Source organism: Barbus barbus (assembly GCF_936440315.1).
Source record: "Barbus barbus genome assembly, chromosome: 30".
In the NCBI taxonomy this organism is placed as follows: Eukaryota; Metazoa; Chordata; class Actinopteri; order Cypriniformes; family Cyprinidae; genus Barbus; species Barbus barbus.
The window spans coordinates 25,862,348-25,879,088 of NC_136758.1; the positions used below are offsets into that span (position 1 = coordinate 25,862,348).

Sequence of the window (16,741 nt, forward strand, 5' to 3'; positions counted from 1 at the left end):
GTAGGACTGAACCTGTAGAAAGTCTACTGTGAGTTGCATTCAATAAGAAAGCATCTGCTAAATGAGGAATGATATTTTTGTTATTTCAGGAGCTTGAAGAGCAACTTGCAGAGCAGAAGAAGCTGTTGAAATCTGTAGCGAGTCGCGGAGAGGAAATACTCACCCAGCAGGCGTCACCCGTCAGAGCCAGGTATCATATCTCTCACATCTTACTGGAATATCATTTTACCTCAAACTTTTACATCTCTGACTCTCTCTTCACAGTTCTGTCTGTCAAATGTTCTGCAGTGCGACAGAGATCCTCTCCCCTGATGTGGAGCAGGAGGGAGACATTCAGGCCGTGAAGAAACAGAGGAGAAAGAGATGGGAAAGTCTGAAAAAAGACATGGCCACTAAACTACAGCTCCTCATGAACACGCTGGAGCAAGACAGCAAACAGCCGGTACGGTGATTTTATTACAGTGTCCATGAAGCTTCATGAAGCTTTGAAACCTTTGAGAATCATTTGTTGTGAACCAGTGATTCAGAGTGTGTCAAACTGCCAAAAGTTATGTGATTGCAGTAAACCAGGCTCCGTTACGTCTTAACTGTTCAGCAATGTTTAGACATTTTAATGGTTCATCATTAGTGGATGACCTCTGAACCCATCAACCAGTGTCAATGGTTTTTTTACCTGATCATTTTGATAAATTTGTATACATTTTTAATGACACATTTGGTATAACTAGGAACAATAGTAGATAATAGAATATTATTGCCTGATTAACCAAGATATCCATAAAACAAACAAAACAAGCCCTGTAAATGAATAAAAGAACACGTTTCATATTCATAATTGTATTTGATATTTGTATTTTTAGAGATTATACTGTAACTAAACATCTGCAGTTGGTTGTAAAAGGTGTTTTATGCATGTTTAAGCTCAGTTTTTGTTGCATTTACACCATTTTGACCAGCATTTTCAAACATGTTGAAACAATGAATCATTTTGGAAGCAAGTGATTCAATTGATTCAAAAAGCTTTGTTTCGCTCATCACTAGTTCACATAACTGAAATGTAAGAGGGTTGATGACAACTAACATTAACTTAAGTTTTTAGCTTAAAATGCATACATTTTAGCAATTTGATCATCTTTCAGATTTTTTTGCAGATAACTTTAAAATTCATAAAATGTGACAAATGGATTTCTGAAGGTTCAAATATTCCATGAAGTCTCTATAGTTCTTATAGAGTTCCTATAACTTCCTATAGTACTATTAAAATCTTAATCTGCATCCTGAATATTACATTTACATTAATGCACTTGGCAGACGCTCCTGGAAATAACCAGATTAGTCTTTCCTCTCTTTTTATCAGTCTATGTTGCATATTACTATTAGTCTCTTTCTCCCTCTTTCCACATTTGGGTTTTCAACTATCATTTTCCTTTAAACTTTAACACTATTCTTTTTGCTGCCTGGCTGCGTTTAGGGAATATTCTTGCATAACTGTTGTAATAATCAGAAACTGCCTCTGTTGGTGGAGTGTTTTGTAAAAGTTGTATATTTTGAAACAGTTTTACTCCAGAACTGCTTGTGTGAAGACCACAGCCCTGGTTTATAAGAGAGAGACTCACGTCCAGGACAAGTCCAGCCTGATGTCCCTGCACAATGGATTCAGTCAGACAATAAAGGAAATGACTCCTCAGGTAGACACATTATTATAAAACACTTCTGGCTTTTTGATACAAACAGTGACAACTGAATTTTATGTTTGCTTACACACTTTAACCTTGGTAGAATCACTAAAATGCATGGCCTTGAGTTGTTTATTGCTTAATTTGCCAGTTTAGTGTACTGATATGTGTCGTTGGTGTCATGGTAAACATTATATAATGTTTGATTGTTTGACTCTGCAGGCCACAGAGCGAGAGGTCATCCTGATGGAGCAGCAGCTTTATTCAGCAGTCACAGCCACGTCCTCTTGGGTGGATGATGTGGAGAACACACTGTTTTCTGGCCCTGCGTTGCTGACGGAGAACGCTGAGACGCAGCTCTCCAACCATGAGGTCTGAACATTGGGCGGCAAATTTAGCTAGCTAATAACTGATTCCTATCAGACAGATAGCCTTCCTCTAGGAGAAAGCCAGATCCTATTTGCCCACATTCAGTGCTCTTTAGGTTTTTTTCTTATTAGAACATTTGTACACTAAAAATATAATACTTTAGAATCAGTTCGTATCTGACATAGAAATAAAAAAGCATCTCAGTAGTGCTTATAAGTTTTAAAAAAAATATTTAAATTACATGGAATTCTTCAAATTGGATTACAATTCTTAAAATTATTAATTATTATAAGAGACCATTTTTTTGTGTAATTTCTAGTATTTTTAGACAATTTAGAATATAATTAAATTAGTCATTTTAATTTTTGACCATTTTTGGGCCACTGCTTCCCATCGGTTTATATAAATGCTTAAGTACTTAAGCATTTCTAATAGTCAGTGTTGGTTTAGTATTATTTATATACTTTTACTTTATTTATTAATATTTTGAATTTTAGATTTTCAGTTTTCTTTTTAATTTTAGTTTTAGCAGTTTTGTTATATGCTTAATATTTATATATGGCTCTAATTCAATTTTATTTCAGTTTTAGTTTTAGTAATTTTACTTGCCAAGGCAACATTTCTTTCAACATTTCTTTATTTTATTTTCAATGACCGAAAATAATTTTTAGTAGTTTTACTTCACAAAAGCAACACTGATAAAAGTGAAACGTAAAACTACAGATAGAGCTGTAGAATTAAATAAAACACATTTTAATAAAAATATCAAGCAGTGCCATGTTGTTACTTCACAAGGTTGCATTGTATACTACGAATATTGTTGGCACTGTGATGAATTACTTATGTTTCTGTTTTAAATAAAAGCATCTGATAATGCATACATGCCTATATAAATCGTTAAAATGTCAAACACTTCCTTGCATTACAGACATTGGGAAAAGAAGTGACGGAGGTGACGAGGCAGGTCAGCCACAGCGAGGAGTTGATGGGCGGCTCTGTGGGACTGTCTGAGGAAGAGCAGACCCTGATGAAGGACACCCTCGACTGTCTGACTCGACGCCTGGGAGCTCTGGACTCGGCCCTGGACCGCCGCTGTGACACCATGAGGAGCAGATTGCGGGAGCTCACAGCTTTCCAGGTGGGAATCAGGCACCGTTCAGTTCTGTATACTAATGCAACACTCCAACATCATCTCAGTTCCTGTTTCTTTTCAGACCGAGCTGCAGCATCTCTTTACAGCGCTTAGTGAAAACAAGTTCCAGATTATCCAGAAAATGGCAGGAGTTCTTGACCACACAACAACTAAACAGATTGAAGTAAGACAGAATACTTCCTATTTGATTATTAATTAATGCATCGAAAAATTAGCAATTACTAATTGCATTCCATTATTAGATTTTGCCATATTTATTAACAGTGATTGTAGTATGCCAATGTTAGTTGTATTTATATACTATTATAATATTTATTAATATTTTTAAAATTTTTATATTTTTATTTCTCATTTTAATTTCAAGTTCTTTTATACATTTTATGTTGTTTTGTTATTTTTATTAGTTTTAATTTTTTAAATATTTCTATTTTTTTTGTCAGTTTTCATTTCTAATTTTTGTCTTTTTACATTTTTTTTAGCTTTTTTTTTAGTTTTATGTTTAGTTTTAGTTAACAATAAAACTTTACAGTTCTTCCAATCATATCTCTGTGAACTCACGTTTGTTTTGACAGACCATTGCAGAGGCGGAGGAGACGCTGAAAGACTTTGAGCACAGAATAACAGAGCTGAAAGCCAGAGGGGCGGAGCTACAGCTGGACCAGTTCTCCACCAATGAGCTGTTGAAGCTACAGGTAACAACCAATCAATCTGTCAAACACTTTTATGTTCTCAATTACTGTAAAAACAGAAGTTTACTAAGTAGTTATAGTGGTTTAGAAATAAAATACCTGAGTCTTCTCAAAGTTGTTGGTGTGTTGGACAGGATGCATATGAGGAGCTGGCGATGACCGTGGGTTCTCGACGGAGCGGGTTGAACCAGAATATGGCACTGAAGAATCAGTATGAACGAGTTCTGCAGGATCTAATTGATCTGGTGGACACGGCCCAAGATAAGATGAACGCTGACCAGAAGATGATTGCCAGCTCAGTAGAGGACGTGCACAAACTTCTAGACAAACACAAGGTACACCAAACTCCAAATTACGTCTTGTGTTTGTCTAAAAGATTGTGCATGTCCTTCTGATGCTCACATGTCTCCAAATGTTTCATTTCCAGGAATTTTTCCAAGGCTTAGAGTGGCACATGGTCCTCACTGAGACGTTCTACAAAAAAATTAGTGCCTTTGTTTTGCCACGCGAGCGTCAGACTCTGGAGGAGACACTAGCTCGGGCTCAGGATGTGCTTAAGCAAGCGCACAAGAAAGGAGTTGAGCTGGAGTGCAACTCAGAGGTAACAATTTTTCTAAAGTATATATCATTCTAAAGTATGGAGTCTGTAAGATTTTCAAAAGATGAAAAAAGTGACTGTACAAATATTCATATTGTTAAAAGATTTTTATCTCAAATATATATACTGCTCATTTGAATTTTCAGTTCACCAAAAAGACCTGGAAAAACTGTGAAAACTGAAGACTGGAGTAATGATGCTGAAAATTCAGCTTTGCATTACAGAAATAAATTACATTTTACAACATATTTAGATAGAAAATAGTTATTTTTAATGTTAATAACATTTCACAATATTACTATATTCATTGCATTTTTTAATCTAATAAATGCAGTTTTGGTGAGCATAAAGAGACTTTCAAAGCAATTTAAAAAATCCTATCGACCCTGTTTCTTTCACACTCATTATGTATTTGTATGTTTCTCTGATTTTATCAGACGTGGAGTCGTCTGGTTTCGGACTATCAGACCCTGTACCGATTGCTAGAGGCTGTGGAGGGCAGTCTGCCGACCGCCGGCCTGGTGGAGGAGACGGAGGAGAGACTGAATGAAAGAATAGAGCTCTATCAGGTATGTAATGAAATCAGGAAACTTCAGGCTTCATGCCTTGTTAGGATTAGTTGTAACGTAGTCTTAGAGTATCTTGCCAACATGGGTATGATCGGTGTATTAGGATGTATAATCTAATCATACCAGAGTCTGGTATGAAAACAGTATCTGATCAACTTGACCTTCCATTATCATCACCTTAGGCCCTTAAAGCCAGTCTGACAGAGCACCAACACAAGCTGCATCAGGTGCTGGAGGAAGGGAAGCATCTTCTGTCATATGTGAGCTGCTCCAGTCTGGAGAACCAGCTCACTCTTTTGGGCGAGCACTGGCTCAACAACTCCACCAAGATCAACAAAGAGCTACAGAACCTGGAATCCATCCTGAAGCACTCAACCAGGTCAGGAGCTCATTTTTTTAGAGTGATGCATTTTTTTAATCATTTTATTTCGTAATCTTCATGATGAGATGTGCTTGATTGTCACAGGTATAAGCGTGAGTCTGGTGAACTGAGTCGCTGGCTACAGGAAGCTCTGGAACGCTTGGAGTTCTGGAACACACAGTTCGTTGCTGGTCCTCAGGAACTGGAGACTGTTAAAGACCAGTTATCAGCTTTTCTGGTAAGTTAGACTGGGTCAATGTTAAGAAATCACAAGCATGGGGTGTGTTTAGGATGTTGGTGCATTTAGTCAACCGGTTTCACTGGAAAACCACACTGGTCCAAGCTTTACTAGTGAACCGAATTATTTTATTTTATTTTTTATTTATTTATTTTTTTATTTTATTTTTTATCCCAGTGTCTCAGACCATATTTATTTCATTTATTAATTTATTTATTTTTATTGTGTTGTATTTTATTTTTATTAATATATATAATTATTATATAATCATTCGTTTTCGCAGTTAGATGTTTTTGCCAATGAAAACGGTTTCAAAAGAAGCTTTAATTAATAATTATTAATAATTAAATAATTATTTATATCTTTGCATGCCCATAAGGAAGTAATTCCAGAAACCACAAGATATTGCTCTTTTCATGTGTCGTCTTTTCTTCTATACAGGAGTTCAGTAAAGAGGTGGAGAGTCGCTCCAGTCTGAAGGCTTCGGTGCTGAACGAGGGAAACCAGCTGCTCAGACTCAAGAAGATGGACACCGCATCTCTGCGGTCTGAACTTGCCTGTCTGGACTCTCAGTGGTCAGAACTACTTGCCCGCATTCCTGTAGTTCAAGAGAAACTCCACCAGGTACTGACTACTCCAATAAATAGGATTAGTTTCACTTCTGGGGTTCTTTGGTCCTGTCAGATCTTTCTTAGTCTATCTGTTTTTTAAAGATATATTGTTTGTTGTTTTAGTCTCAGATGGATAAGCTGGCATCCCGTCACGCTATCGCTGAGCTTGTGAACTGGATTTCATTGATGGAGAGAGTGATAGAAGAAGATGAGGAGAATCTCAAAGGGGCTGTTGGGTCAAAGGTCATCCAGGAGTACCTGCAGCGATACAAGGTGACAGCATTTACTGTTTTACCTCTGTTAGAGTCTACAAAAGGTCTATTGTATTTAAGTGGGTAATCCTTTTCCAAATGAATCTATTGGTTGGACTGGATTATGGCAATCATCAGAAGTCTAGCTACACAAGAGCAATTATGAATTTTTATGTGTTTTGCTAACTGTTTTCTCCATGTTGTTGTCCTTTACTTTCTGTAGGGCTTCAGAGTGGATGTGAACTGCAAACAGCTGACTGTGGACTTTGTGAATCAGTCAGTGCTTCAGATCAGTGGTGCGGACGTGGAGAGCAAACGCAGCGATAAAACAGATTTTGCGGAGAAACTGGGCACCATGAACTGCCACTGGCAGATACTGCAGACACGTATCAATGAGAGGGTGAGACTTCAGATGCAGCTCATACATACTATATACACTTTTCAAAGATTTTTGGTAGATAATTTCATTCTGAGCTGTAATATAATTAGTTGATTCAGATGATTAGGTTAATAGCTCGTTTAGAGAACCTTTTCATGATATGCTAATTTTTTGAGATAGGAATTTTGGGTTTTCATGAGCTGTATGCCAAAATCATCAATATTAAAACAATAAAAGTCTTGAACTACTTCAGTTGTGTTGTAATGAATCTAAAATATATGAAAGTCTAATGTTTATCAGTACATTACAGAAAATAATGAACTTTATCACAATATGCTAATTTTTTGAGAAGGACCTGTATATATATATAATTTTTTTTTTTTTTTTACATGTTACAATGTATATGGTTTTACATATACTTTGAGAAATTTAAGGGTGTGGGTGTGTGTGTTTATATATGTATATTTTTGTTAATTTATAAGTAACGCATACACACATACATTTTATATAGAGAAACAAAAAATTGTAATATTTAAAAAAAATATTATTATCCACTATTTATTTTTTGGTTCTAGAAGTTTAAAAAACGGCGTTGCTCTACACTAAAAACCATATTATATTATATCATGTTATATCAATCATATCATATTATATTATAACAATATAATAAAAAATTAAAAATAAATATGATTTCAGTTCATCTTTTTTTTTTTTTTTTTATAGCATTTTTAGTAATTATTAATTTATCATTTTAGTCATCCTATGGCCTCTTGGAAGGTTTATGAGGCCCTCTGGTTGAGAACCACTGTAATAGTGTTTTTTTATTTTAATTTGTTTAATATGTGCCAGTGATGATGTCATTGTAATATTTGCATACTAAATTGTGATTACATACAGATTTATAATTAGTGTTACTGTTTGCTACATTTTACAATTTACATTTTTTACAATACATTTTACAATACAATTGCTAAATCATATAATAAAATTGCATAAACGTGTTGTTAAATGTAAATTTTTGTTGTTTCAGGTACAATATCTGGAATGCTTGTTGGAATCCTGGGTTGAATATGAGGGTAAAGTTCAGACTCTTCAGGCATGGCTGAACGCTCAAGAAGACAGACTCAGGAGAAAGCAGAGGATTGAGAACTTATCCTCTGTGCAGAACGCACTGAAAGACTGCCAGGTTTGACCTTTGACCAAACATTCAGTCTCATTTTTTCAACATGACTGGAATACAGATTTTCTGGTCTTTTTCTGACATGTAACTTCAGGAGATGGAGGAGATGGTTAAGGAGAAAGAGAGAGAGCTGGAGAGAGTGGAGGAACAGGCTTGTGCTCTTGTCCAAAATAAGACCGACGAGGCCTGTGCTGTTGTCATGGAGTCTCTACAAGCCTTGAATAACACATGGGCCAATCTGGACCACCTGGTATTTACTGTTTTAATTAGACTATAATGTGATTCTATAAGTACAAGTATTCTATAAGTATCTTTAAAGGTTCTGAAAAGAATGTATTTATGGTTCTAGTGTTTATATGTGGGCTTCTGTATGTAAATTGTATTTTTATTGCTGTGTCTCAGATCGGACAGCTCAAGATCAGCCTGAAGTCTGTCCAGGACAAGTGGAGTCAATACAAACAAGCATCTGAGGAGATCAACGGCTACCTGACGGAGGGACGCTACTCTGTGTCCCGCTACCATCTGCTCACAGGATCTCTGGAGGCTTCGCGGCTACAGGTGGAGAGTCTAAAGGTAAAACAAGTTCCAGTGCATCTGCAAATCATGGATTGAAAGTGGAAAAATGTCTCATATTGTTTCCTCTGACATGTGTAGAGCCTGCAGGAGGAGCTTGAGAAACAAGAGAGCAGTCTGAGAAAGTTTGGATCAGTTACACATCAGCTTCTGGAGGAGTGCCACCCGTCTGTGTCTGACACACTCAATAACACACTAAAAGACATTAACGCCAGGTCCATTTTTCATTTGCTTTATATATATATATATATGTACAATAATACTCAAAGTGCTTTTTTGTAAATGTTTGTTTATAATTATAGTCCTAACTTAAGTATAAGACTGCAATGAAAGACATATCAACTGAAAAATGCAACTCTTGAAATTCCAAGCCGCAAGCATTTTGGCTTGAGTGGTTTTGTGAGTGAGCTTGATGTAATGGGAATGTGTGTGTTTTGTGTTCTTCAGGTGGAACAGTCTGCAGGAGGAGATCGTGGAGCGTCTGAAGAGCAGTAAGGCTCTCCTGCAGCTGTGGCAGAGCTATAAAGATCTTTATGGACAGAGTGACTCCAGCATCCAGACACTAGAGGAGAGAGCAAACCAGATGCTGAAGACAGCCAGCCACAAAGACATCACAGAGGAGGAAGTGTCCACCTGGATTCAAGACTGTGCTGTGAGTGTGATATTGATTATGATTATGTGCTATAACTTTCAAAAGTTGAAAAGATTGGTAACACTTTCAAAAGTATTTGTTAACATTAAAATTAGTTAATGTACTAACATGAACAACAATTATTGTTATTGTGTACTGTAGCAACAAAACTTTATTTTATATTTTAGATAAGATTTTAATGCCTTAAAGTGAGTTGTATACTCTCATATATAATACTATATTTTAATACTTTACCTTTACATAATACTAAGTATTAAGTATTATAATGCATTAAAACACATGATCAATGCTATAAAAAATATCATATCATGCATTATACATTTAAGAATGGTTACCATGAGTAATTTAGGTATTATGCATTACAACTGTGGTTATAGTTGTGTATGAACCAATTACAATTAGAAAAAAGTCATTATTATGTGTAGTAAATGGCATTATAGATGTGTTTATCAAACATTAAGAATATCTGGACTTTATTTATGATTTATAACTCTACTACTGTAAGCCCTGTAGATTACAGAAATGGTTTGTGAATAGTTTTGAAAGTGTTCACTAATGCACTAATCATAAATTCTGAACAGCAACTACTTATGTACATTTTTTATTTCATAATCAGTACTTAGCATAATCAATACAGTAATGTACTCTCATCCCATGTTCCCTCAGGAGCTGCTGCGCTCTCAGGCTCCCGTCCAGGCGTCTCTTCAGGTTTTATTGGAGCTGGGAGAGCAGCTCAAACAGCAGGTGGACACATCAGCTGCGGCCTCCATCCAGTCTGACCACCTGTCTCTCACCCAACGCCTCAGTGCTGTAGAGCAGAGCCTGAGCCGACAGCAGGTGGTGCTGCAGGTGAGTGAAGAAGATCATTGAAGTGGCGTATGAGAGTGTTTTAGCGTTTGACACTGAGGGTTGTTTTTCTCCCCAGGCTGGAGTTCGTGACTATGAGACGTTTAACGAGCAGTTGGACCCTCTGTCCCGCTGGATCGTGGACGCTGAGGAGATACTGAAAGACCAGGATCCCAACGGTTCCTCTGACCAGTCACTGATCCGGGACCGCATGGAGGAACTCAAGGTATACAAGGCTGAATGGAAAAACGATGCTGGGATCCCTGGAATATGCAAAGATCAGATCAGATGTGTTATTGTTTTCTAAAACAAATAAATTTTGTTTTACATGAATTGAAATAAAGCTGAAATAAAATTAACCATAACTAGATAGGATTAAAAATAAAAGATTAGAAATGTTACCTTGGCAACTAGCTGAAATACAGTAAGTTTGAGCTGAAATATTAAATTACTAAAACTGAAATAAAAAATGAATTAAAATCATTAAAGCACATAAAATTACTAAAAGTTTCAATCTGAAAATCTAAATATAAAAACCAATTCAAAATATTAATAAATACTACAGAGGTAAATAAATAATACCGAAATATCCTTAAAATTAAAAATATTAAAATTACTAAAACTGAAATAAATAATTTGAAAATTAATTAAAATCATTAACTCACATAACAAAATTAAACCACAATTAAAATCTGAAAAATAAAAGCTAATTCAAAATACTATAGTAGTATATAAATAATACCAAAATAACCCAGGATCAGGGTGGTCGATATTTACACTCAAAAGTCAAAATATTGGAGTTGATTTAATTTATGTTTCTATTTATGTTAAAAACCCTTTTTTTGCACAGGATTGTTGTACATATACATAAATTATGTAAAAAAAAATTAACTTAAAAAATAACTTTTTTTTTTTTAAATCAAAATAACAGAAAATCTGAAAAACGAAAATCTGCAATCACTTAAAATGACTTGACCAATATATTAATTGACCACCAATGTTTTTGTGTATTTGTTTTTTGTGCAGAAACAAATGCTAAAGTTCAGCAGTATGGCTCCTGATCTGGAGAGGCTGAATGAACTGGCGTACAGACTCCCTCTCAACGACTCTGAGATCAAACGCATGCAGAACCTCAACAGAAGCTGGTCCACCACCTCAGCTCAGACCACCGAGAGATTCAGGTTTGCTCAAACTCATTATAAAGAGAGATTATATCATTATTGAATACTTCCTTCTCATAACTTTCTTAAATACCCAGCATGGCTCTTTTTGGGCTTTGTAAAGCCCTTTATGGAAATATACAGTACTTCAGTAGATATTGTTGAGTTTACCTTCTAAAGGATGTCTTAATTCTCTTCTCAGCAAACTTCAGGCCATGCTGCTACAGCAGCAGACCTTTCTGGAGAAGTGCGAGACATGGATGGAGTTCCTGGTGCAGACGGAGGAAAAACTGACCGTGGAGATTTCCGGAAACTTCCGGAGCCTGATGGAGCAGCAGAGAGCTCATGAGGTGACGCATACAAAAGCAAATTAGGAGTTGCAAACGTTGCCTAGATACTAAAAAATGAGCAATGTTACAGCTGTTTCAGGCAGAGATGTTCAGCAGACAGCAGATCCTTCACTCCATCATTAGCGATGGACAAGGCATGCTGGAGCAGGGACAGGTGGACGACAGGTGAGCAACATCATCATTATCATCAGATATATGCAAGATACCAGCATTCAAAATGCATGAACAGACTGAATGCTTATATTGAAACTGATCGTGTTTCCAGAGATGAGTTCAAGCTGAAGCTGGCTCTGCTGAGTAACCAGTGGCAGGGGGTGGTGAGACGGGCACAGCAGCGCAGGGGCATCATAGACAGTCTCCTGCGGCAGTGGCAGCGCTACAGAGAGATGGTGGAGAAGCTGAGGAAATGGTTGGTGGAAACGTCCCATCAGGCCGAGACCCTGCAGGCGGGTGCACCTGTGCCACTGCAACAGGCACGAGCCATGCTGGATGTAGTTCAGGTAAGTATTGTTTGACCTAAATGTGACCCTGGACCACAAAACCAGTCATAAGGGTCAATTTATTGAAATTGAGATTCATATATCTGAAAGCTGAATAAATAAGCTTTCCATTGATGTATGGTTTGTTAGGATCGGACTATATTTGGCCGAGAAACAGCTATTTGAAAATCTGGAATCTGAGGGTGCAAAAAAAAAAAAAAAAAATCTAAATATTGAGAAAATCGTCTTTAAGTTGTCCAAATTAAGTTCTTAGCAATGCATATTAATAAGCAAAAATTAAGTTTTTATATATTTACGGTAGGAAATTTACAAAATATTTTCATGGAACATGATCTTGACTTAATATCCTAATGATTTTTGGCATAAAAGAAAATTTGATCATTTTGACCCATACAGTGTATTATTGGCTATTGCTACAAATGTACTGCAGCTACTTATGACTGGTTTTGTGGTCACAAATATGCTTTTGTGCTGGCTGTTAGCTCCCCCTGCTGACGCTCTGTTGATCCTGCAGCTGAGGGAGAAGGTTCTGCTGAGGCAGCAGGGCAGTTACATCCTGACGGTGGATGCAGGGAGACAGCTGCTTCTGTCTGCTGACACACGAGCCGAAGCCGCTCTACAAGAGGAGCTGCTCGACATACAGGAGCGCTGGAGACACGCCAACATCCGTCTGGAGGAGCAAAAGAAAGAGCTGGCCGTCCTGCTCAGGGTAGAGATCTTTATGTCTAAGCGCCACCTGTGTGCTACATTTGTGGTCTTTACTGCTACATGTCTGGATCAGTTTAGTGATTCTTTTCTTTCAGAATATTCTTAAAACTGAGTCATCCATCCCACAAGCATGAAAAAACTCAGGGAATATCAGGGAATACTGTGAAAATTAATGAAATCATAAACAAAAATATTTTATGTTGGAAAAAATCAGTATCTAATAATAATATCTTTTGTCTAATAAATTATGACAATAAATAATAACTATTTCCCATAAATATTAAACCCTGAATATTACCCAATAGTGTTCCTAGAAGTTCTTTCACTTATTTGTTTTGTGTGCAATTATTTGTTTAAATACATTTTTAGTTACTAAATATAACATAATTATAATAATGATATAAATATAAAAATCATAATATTAAAATAAAAGTAAAATACTGCTATCAGGTTTGCTATTATAGTCAACTATAACTGAAAACATAATTATTATTTTTTTAGCTTAGTTTAGTTTAAATTGAAGTGAAAATGAAGATGAATAAAAAATGTAAAAACTAATAAAAATGGCATAAGCATAACAGAATTACTAAAAATGTTACTAAAATTAAAATGAAACAAAAAATAAAAACTAATTAAAAAAATCTAAAAACTATGATAATAATAATCATATATACATATATATATACACACACTTATTTCAAAATTTTTATTTAACTAATAATAGTGAAATAAATTATATATTTATTAATAATTATATAATTTTTTCTTACTTTATTTCACTATTATAAGTTAAATAAATAATTCTAAATAAGGGTGTTTTAGTTTATTGTAAATTTTATTGTAAGTATTAAGTATTGTTTGATTCTGTCACCTAGTTCGGTTAAATATTTATTTCTAGTAGTTCCAGTAGTTATTTTTGTTCTCAAACAAATGTCTGCATGAGTTTGTCTACATCTCTACCCTAATGAGTTTAAAGGTTGTTTTGAGATGACCGAGCAATGCTTGATACTGTAATTGTTCAGAATGTGTTCTATGTACCCAGAAACCACACTGACTTGTTTCAAACTGTGTGTAGGATTGGGAGAGGTGTGAAAAAGGTATCGGAGGATCTCTGGAGAAACTGAGAGCATTTAAACGCCAGCTGTCCCAGCCGCTCCCAGATCGCCATGAGGAGCTGCAGTCTGAACAAATGCGCTGCAAGGTATGCAGCGTTCAGATACAGTATGAAGACTTGATCAATAATGAAATGATGAAAAATGAAAACCAATGACCGTTCATTTCCTGCAGGATCTAGAGAGCATGTTTGACGGCTGGAAGGAGGATTTGACCCATCTGACGGTGTTGAGAGAGTCTTTGTCCAGTTACATCAGTCCTGAGGATCTGCGTGTGCTGCAGGAACGCATTGAACTCCTGCACCGCCAGTGGGAGGAGATCTGTCACCAGGTACACTCAGAAACATCTGGCCATTAGGTGGCGCTGGATTACTACATATGCCTGCATTGTTGGTGCAAATGCTTTCAAAACCTTCCTAGACATCATAGGCACATTTAAACAGATGCTATCTGGGCACCATACGAAGCTGGTTAGGTTTTATAACACATCCACTGATTTTTTTTAAATCACTGTTTTCAAACATCACTGCATCAGAGTATGTTTGCAGAATATATTATCGGATGTTTTTGCTAGTAGAGAGCAATGCAAAGCACCAGTTTTTAGCTCAAAGTGAAACTCGAATGCAAAGCATGAAGAGTTATTTACACCCTCTGTGTTTGTGGCATCCGGTGCGTGAGCTGAGACACCACAGGATGTGAGCGTGCGTTTGATATCTCAGTAGAAACATTTAACCGTAAGGTACAGGCTGTCAGAAACTCTTCACCCATGCTGTTTTTAATGATGCTCTGGTATGCTCTTTTGTCTTTATGGTCATATTTTTGCCTTTCCTTCAAAATGGTTTTGGGAATGTGTGACAGTGTGTTTATTTGCACTTTAATTTTGCACATTATAAAGATACGGAAAGACTTTGTGGCTAAATATTCAATTGAATCTACTTCGATTTGGTTTAAATGTTTGAAATGACTGAAGGCGTATGTTTTTGTGTATTTGTCTGTGCAGTTGTGTCTGCGCAGGCAGCAGGTGAGTGAGAAGCTGAATGAATGGGCCATCTTCAATGATAAATATAAGGAGCTGTGTGAATGGCTGACGCAAATGGAAAGCAAAGTATCCCAGAATGGAGACATCAGCATTGAAGAGATGATTGAGAAATTACGAAAGGTAATGATTAAATATTACATTTCTTTTTGTTTTATAGATATACATATATAGAATAAGTTTGAGAATGATTTTTCTGTCCCTCAGGACTATCAGGAGGAGGTGACGGTGGTTCAGGACAATAAACACGAGCTCCAGCAGCTGGGTGAACGTTTAGCTCGGGCCAGTCATGAGAGCAAAGCATCTGACATTGAACACAAACTCAGTAAAGTCAATGAACGCTGGCAGCATCTGCTCGACCTCATTGGGGCCAGGTACTGTAACACACACCGTGATGTGGTTGGCATTATCAGCACTGTTTCACACAATATTTACTCAAAATTCATTTTAAAATCTGCATTGTGCTTAGATTACATTTCCTTTTGCTTGATTTTTATATTTCCTTTTTTCATTTTAAATTTAGTTTTAGTGCATTTTTTAGTAATTTTGTTGTTTTTGTCATTTTATTCATTTTTAATAAATATTTCTTGTCATGTCTGTTCATTTTTAATTTCAGTTTTAGTTGTAATTTTAGTACATCAAGGTGCTAAATGGAAGAAATGCTGTATTTGCAAGAATTTAAAATAAAATGTTTATATTTTATATTATTTCAGTTCATGTTTTCTTTATTTCAAGTAATGAAAACGTATTTATGTTTTTAGTGTCAGTTACCTATAAATATATAAAAATATATATATACTGCATATAGATGTAGACACAGTATATTGTGTCAGAAATTGTGAATTGGCTTATAATAGCTTTGATTATTCAGGGTGAAGAAGCTGCGGGAGACTTTAGTGGCCGTTCAGCAGTTGGATAAGAACATGAATAGTCTGCGATCTTGGCTCGGCCACATTGAGACCGAACTGTCCCGTCCCATCGTCTACGACACCTGCGACTACCAGGAGATCCAGAGGAAACTGGATCTACAACAGGTAGCTATTGTACACACACAGTGCATTCAAAAATAAACCAGTCTTGTTTTTTTGGTTAAGAAAAAACCTTATTTGTGCCCTTCGTTCAGGAGCTGCAGAGAGACATCGAGAAGCACAGCACAGGTGTGGCGTCTGTGCTGAACCTGTGTGAGGTGTTGCTGCACGACTGTGACGCGTGTGCTACGGACGCCGAGTGTGACTCCATCCAGCAGGCCACACGCAGCCTGGACCGCCGCTGGAGGAGCATCTGTGCCATGTCCATGGAGAGGAGACTCAAGTATGATCCATGAACCGCACTGCATACCTTTTACTTTTATGGTTTACATTTTTATTTGTATTTTTTAATATTTATATTTAGCTTTGATTTATTTTTATTTCAGTTTTAGTTTTGCTCATTTTATCACCAACTTAAATTTGTTTTATTTCAGTTAGTTCCCAAAGCAACATTTCTAATTTTAGTTTGTCCTGTTTTATATTGTTATATTTAATTTTTTATAATTTTTTTTTTTGTTATTTTATCTGTTTCAGCTTTATTGCAGCCTTATTTCAATTAATGAAAATGATTTTGTAATAGTTTTAGTTATACTTAGGTTTAAATTTGTCATTAACCACATAAACAACACAAAGGTGTATTTAGCATTGTTATCATTAAATTTAAGTTTTATTTATTATTTTATATTTTGTATTTTATTTTAT

The 16,741-nt window shown here is 36.1% G+C and overlaps 1 protein-coding gene across 8 annotated transcripts in view; it reads left to right on the forward strand.

Annotated features, from left to right (window-relative positions):
• Positions 1-16,741, forward strand: part of LOC306850736 (nesprin-1-like) — a gene marked incomplete at its 5' end in the record, with an annotated part of 105,341 nt that overhangs the window by 73,879 nt on the left and 14,721 nt on the right. For 5 of the 8 annotated variants that reach the window (XM_079386567.1, XM_079386568.1, XM_079386570.1 and 2 more), the window contains 33 exons: positions 90-190; positions 265-442; positions 1,557-1,688; positions 1,899-2,048; positions 2,974-3,183; positions 3,260-3,361; positions 3,771-3,890; positions 4,022-4,222; positions 4,315-4,488; positions 4,923-5,054; positions 5,237-5,433; positions 5,521-5,653; positions 6,095-6,277; positions 6,388-6,537; positions 6,739-6,915; positions 7,925-8,080; positions 8,169-8,324; positions 8,477-8,647; positions 8,729-8,862; positions 9,095-9,299; positions 9,966-10,148; positions 10,225-10,371; positions 11,172-11,326; positions 11,508-11,655; positions 11,726-11,820; positions 11,921-12,155; positions 12,670-12,864; positions 13,939-14,064; positions 14,151-14,306; positions 14,976-15,134; positions 15,219-15,385; positions 15,883-16,045; positions 16,135-16,322. In XM_079386567.1, coding sequence (XP_079242693.1) covers positions 90-190; positions 265-442; positions 1,557-1,688; positions 1,899-2,048; positions 2,974-3,183; positions 3,260-3,361; positions 3,771-3,890; positions 4,022-4,222; positions 4,315-4,488; positions 4,923-5,054; positions 5,237-5,433; positions 5,521-5,653; positions 6,095-6,277; positions 6,388-6,537; positions 6,739-6,915; positions 7,925-8,080; positions 8,169-8,324; positions 8,477-8,647; positions 8,729-8,862; positions 9,095-9,299; positions 9,966-10,148; positions 10,225-10,371; positions 11,172-11,326; positions 11,508-11,655; positions 11,726-11,820; positions 11,921-12,155; positions 12,670-12,864; positions 13,939-14,064; positions 14,151-14,306; positions 14,976-15,134; positions 15,219-15,385; positions 15,883-16,045; positions 16,135-16,322 — 5,279 coding nt within the window. Of the gene's footprint in view, positions 1-89; positions 191-264; positions 443-1,556; positions 1,689-1,898; positions 2,049-2,973; positions 3,184-3,259; positions 3,362-3,770; positions 3,891-4,021; positions 4,223-4,314; positions 4,489-4,922; positions 5,055-5,236; positions 5,434-5,520; positions 5,654-6,094; positions 6,278-6,387; positions 6,538-6,738; positions 6,916-7,924; positions 8,081-8,168; positions 8,325-8,476; positions 8,648-8,728; positions 8,863-9,094; positions 9,300-9,965; positions 10,149-10,224; positions 10,372-11,171; positions 11,327-11,507; positions 11,656-11,725; positions 11,821-11,920; positions 12,156-12,669; positions 12,865-13,938; positions 14,065-14,150; positions 14,307-14,682; positions 14,765-14,975; positions 15,135-15,218; positions 15,386-15,882; positions 16,046-16,134; positions 16,323-16,741 lie in introns of those variants that run through there. The other 3 variants (XM_079386572.1, XM_079386573.1, XM_079386574.1) reach the window with 2 other exon arrangements.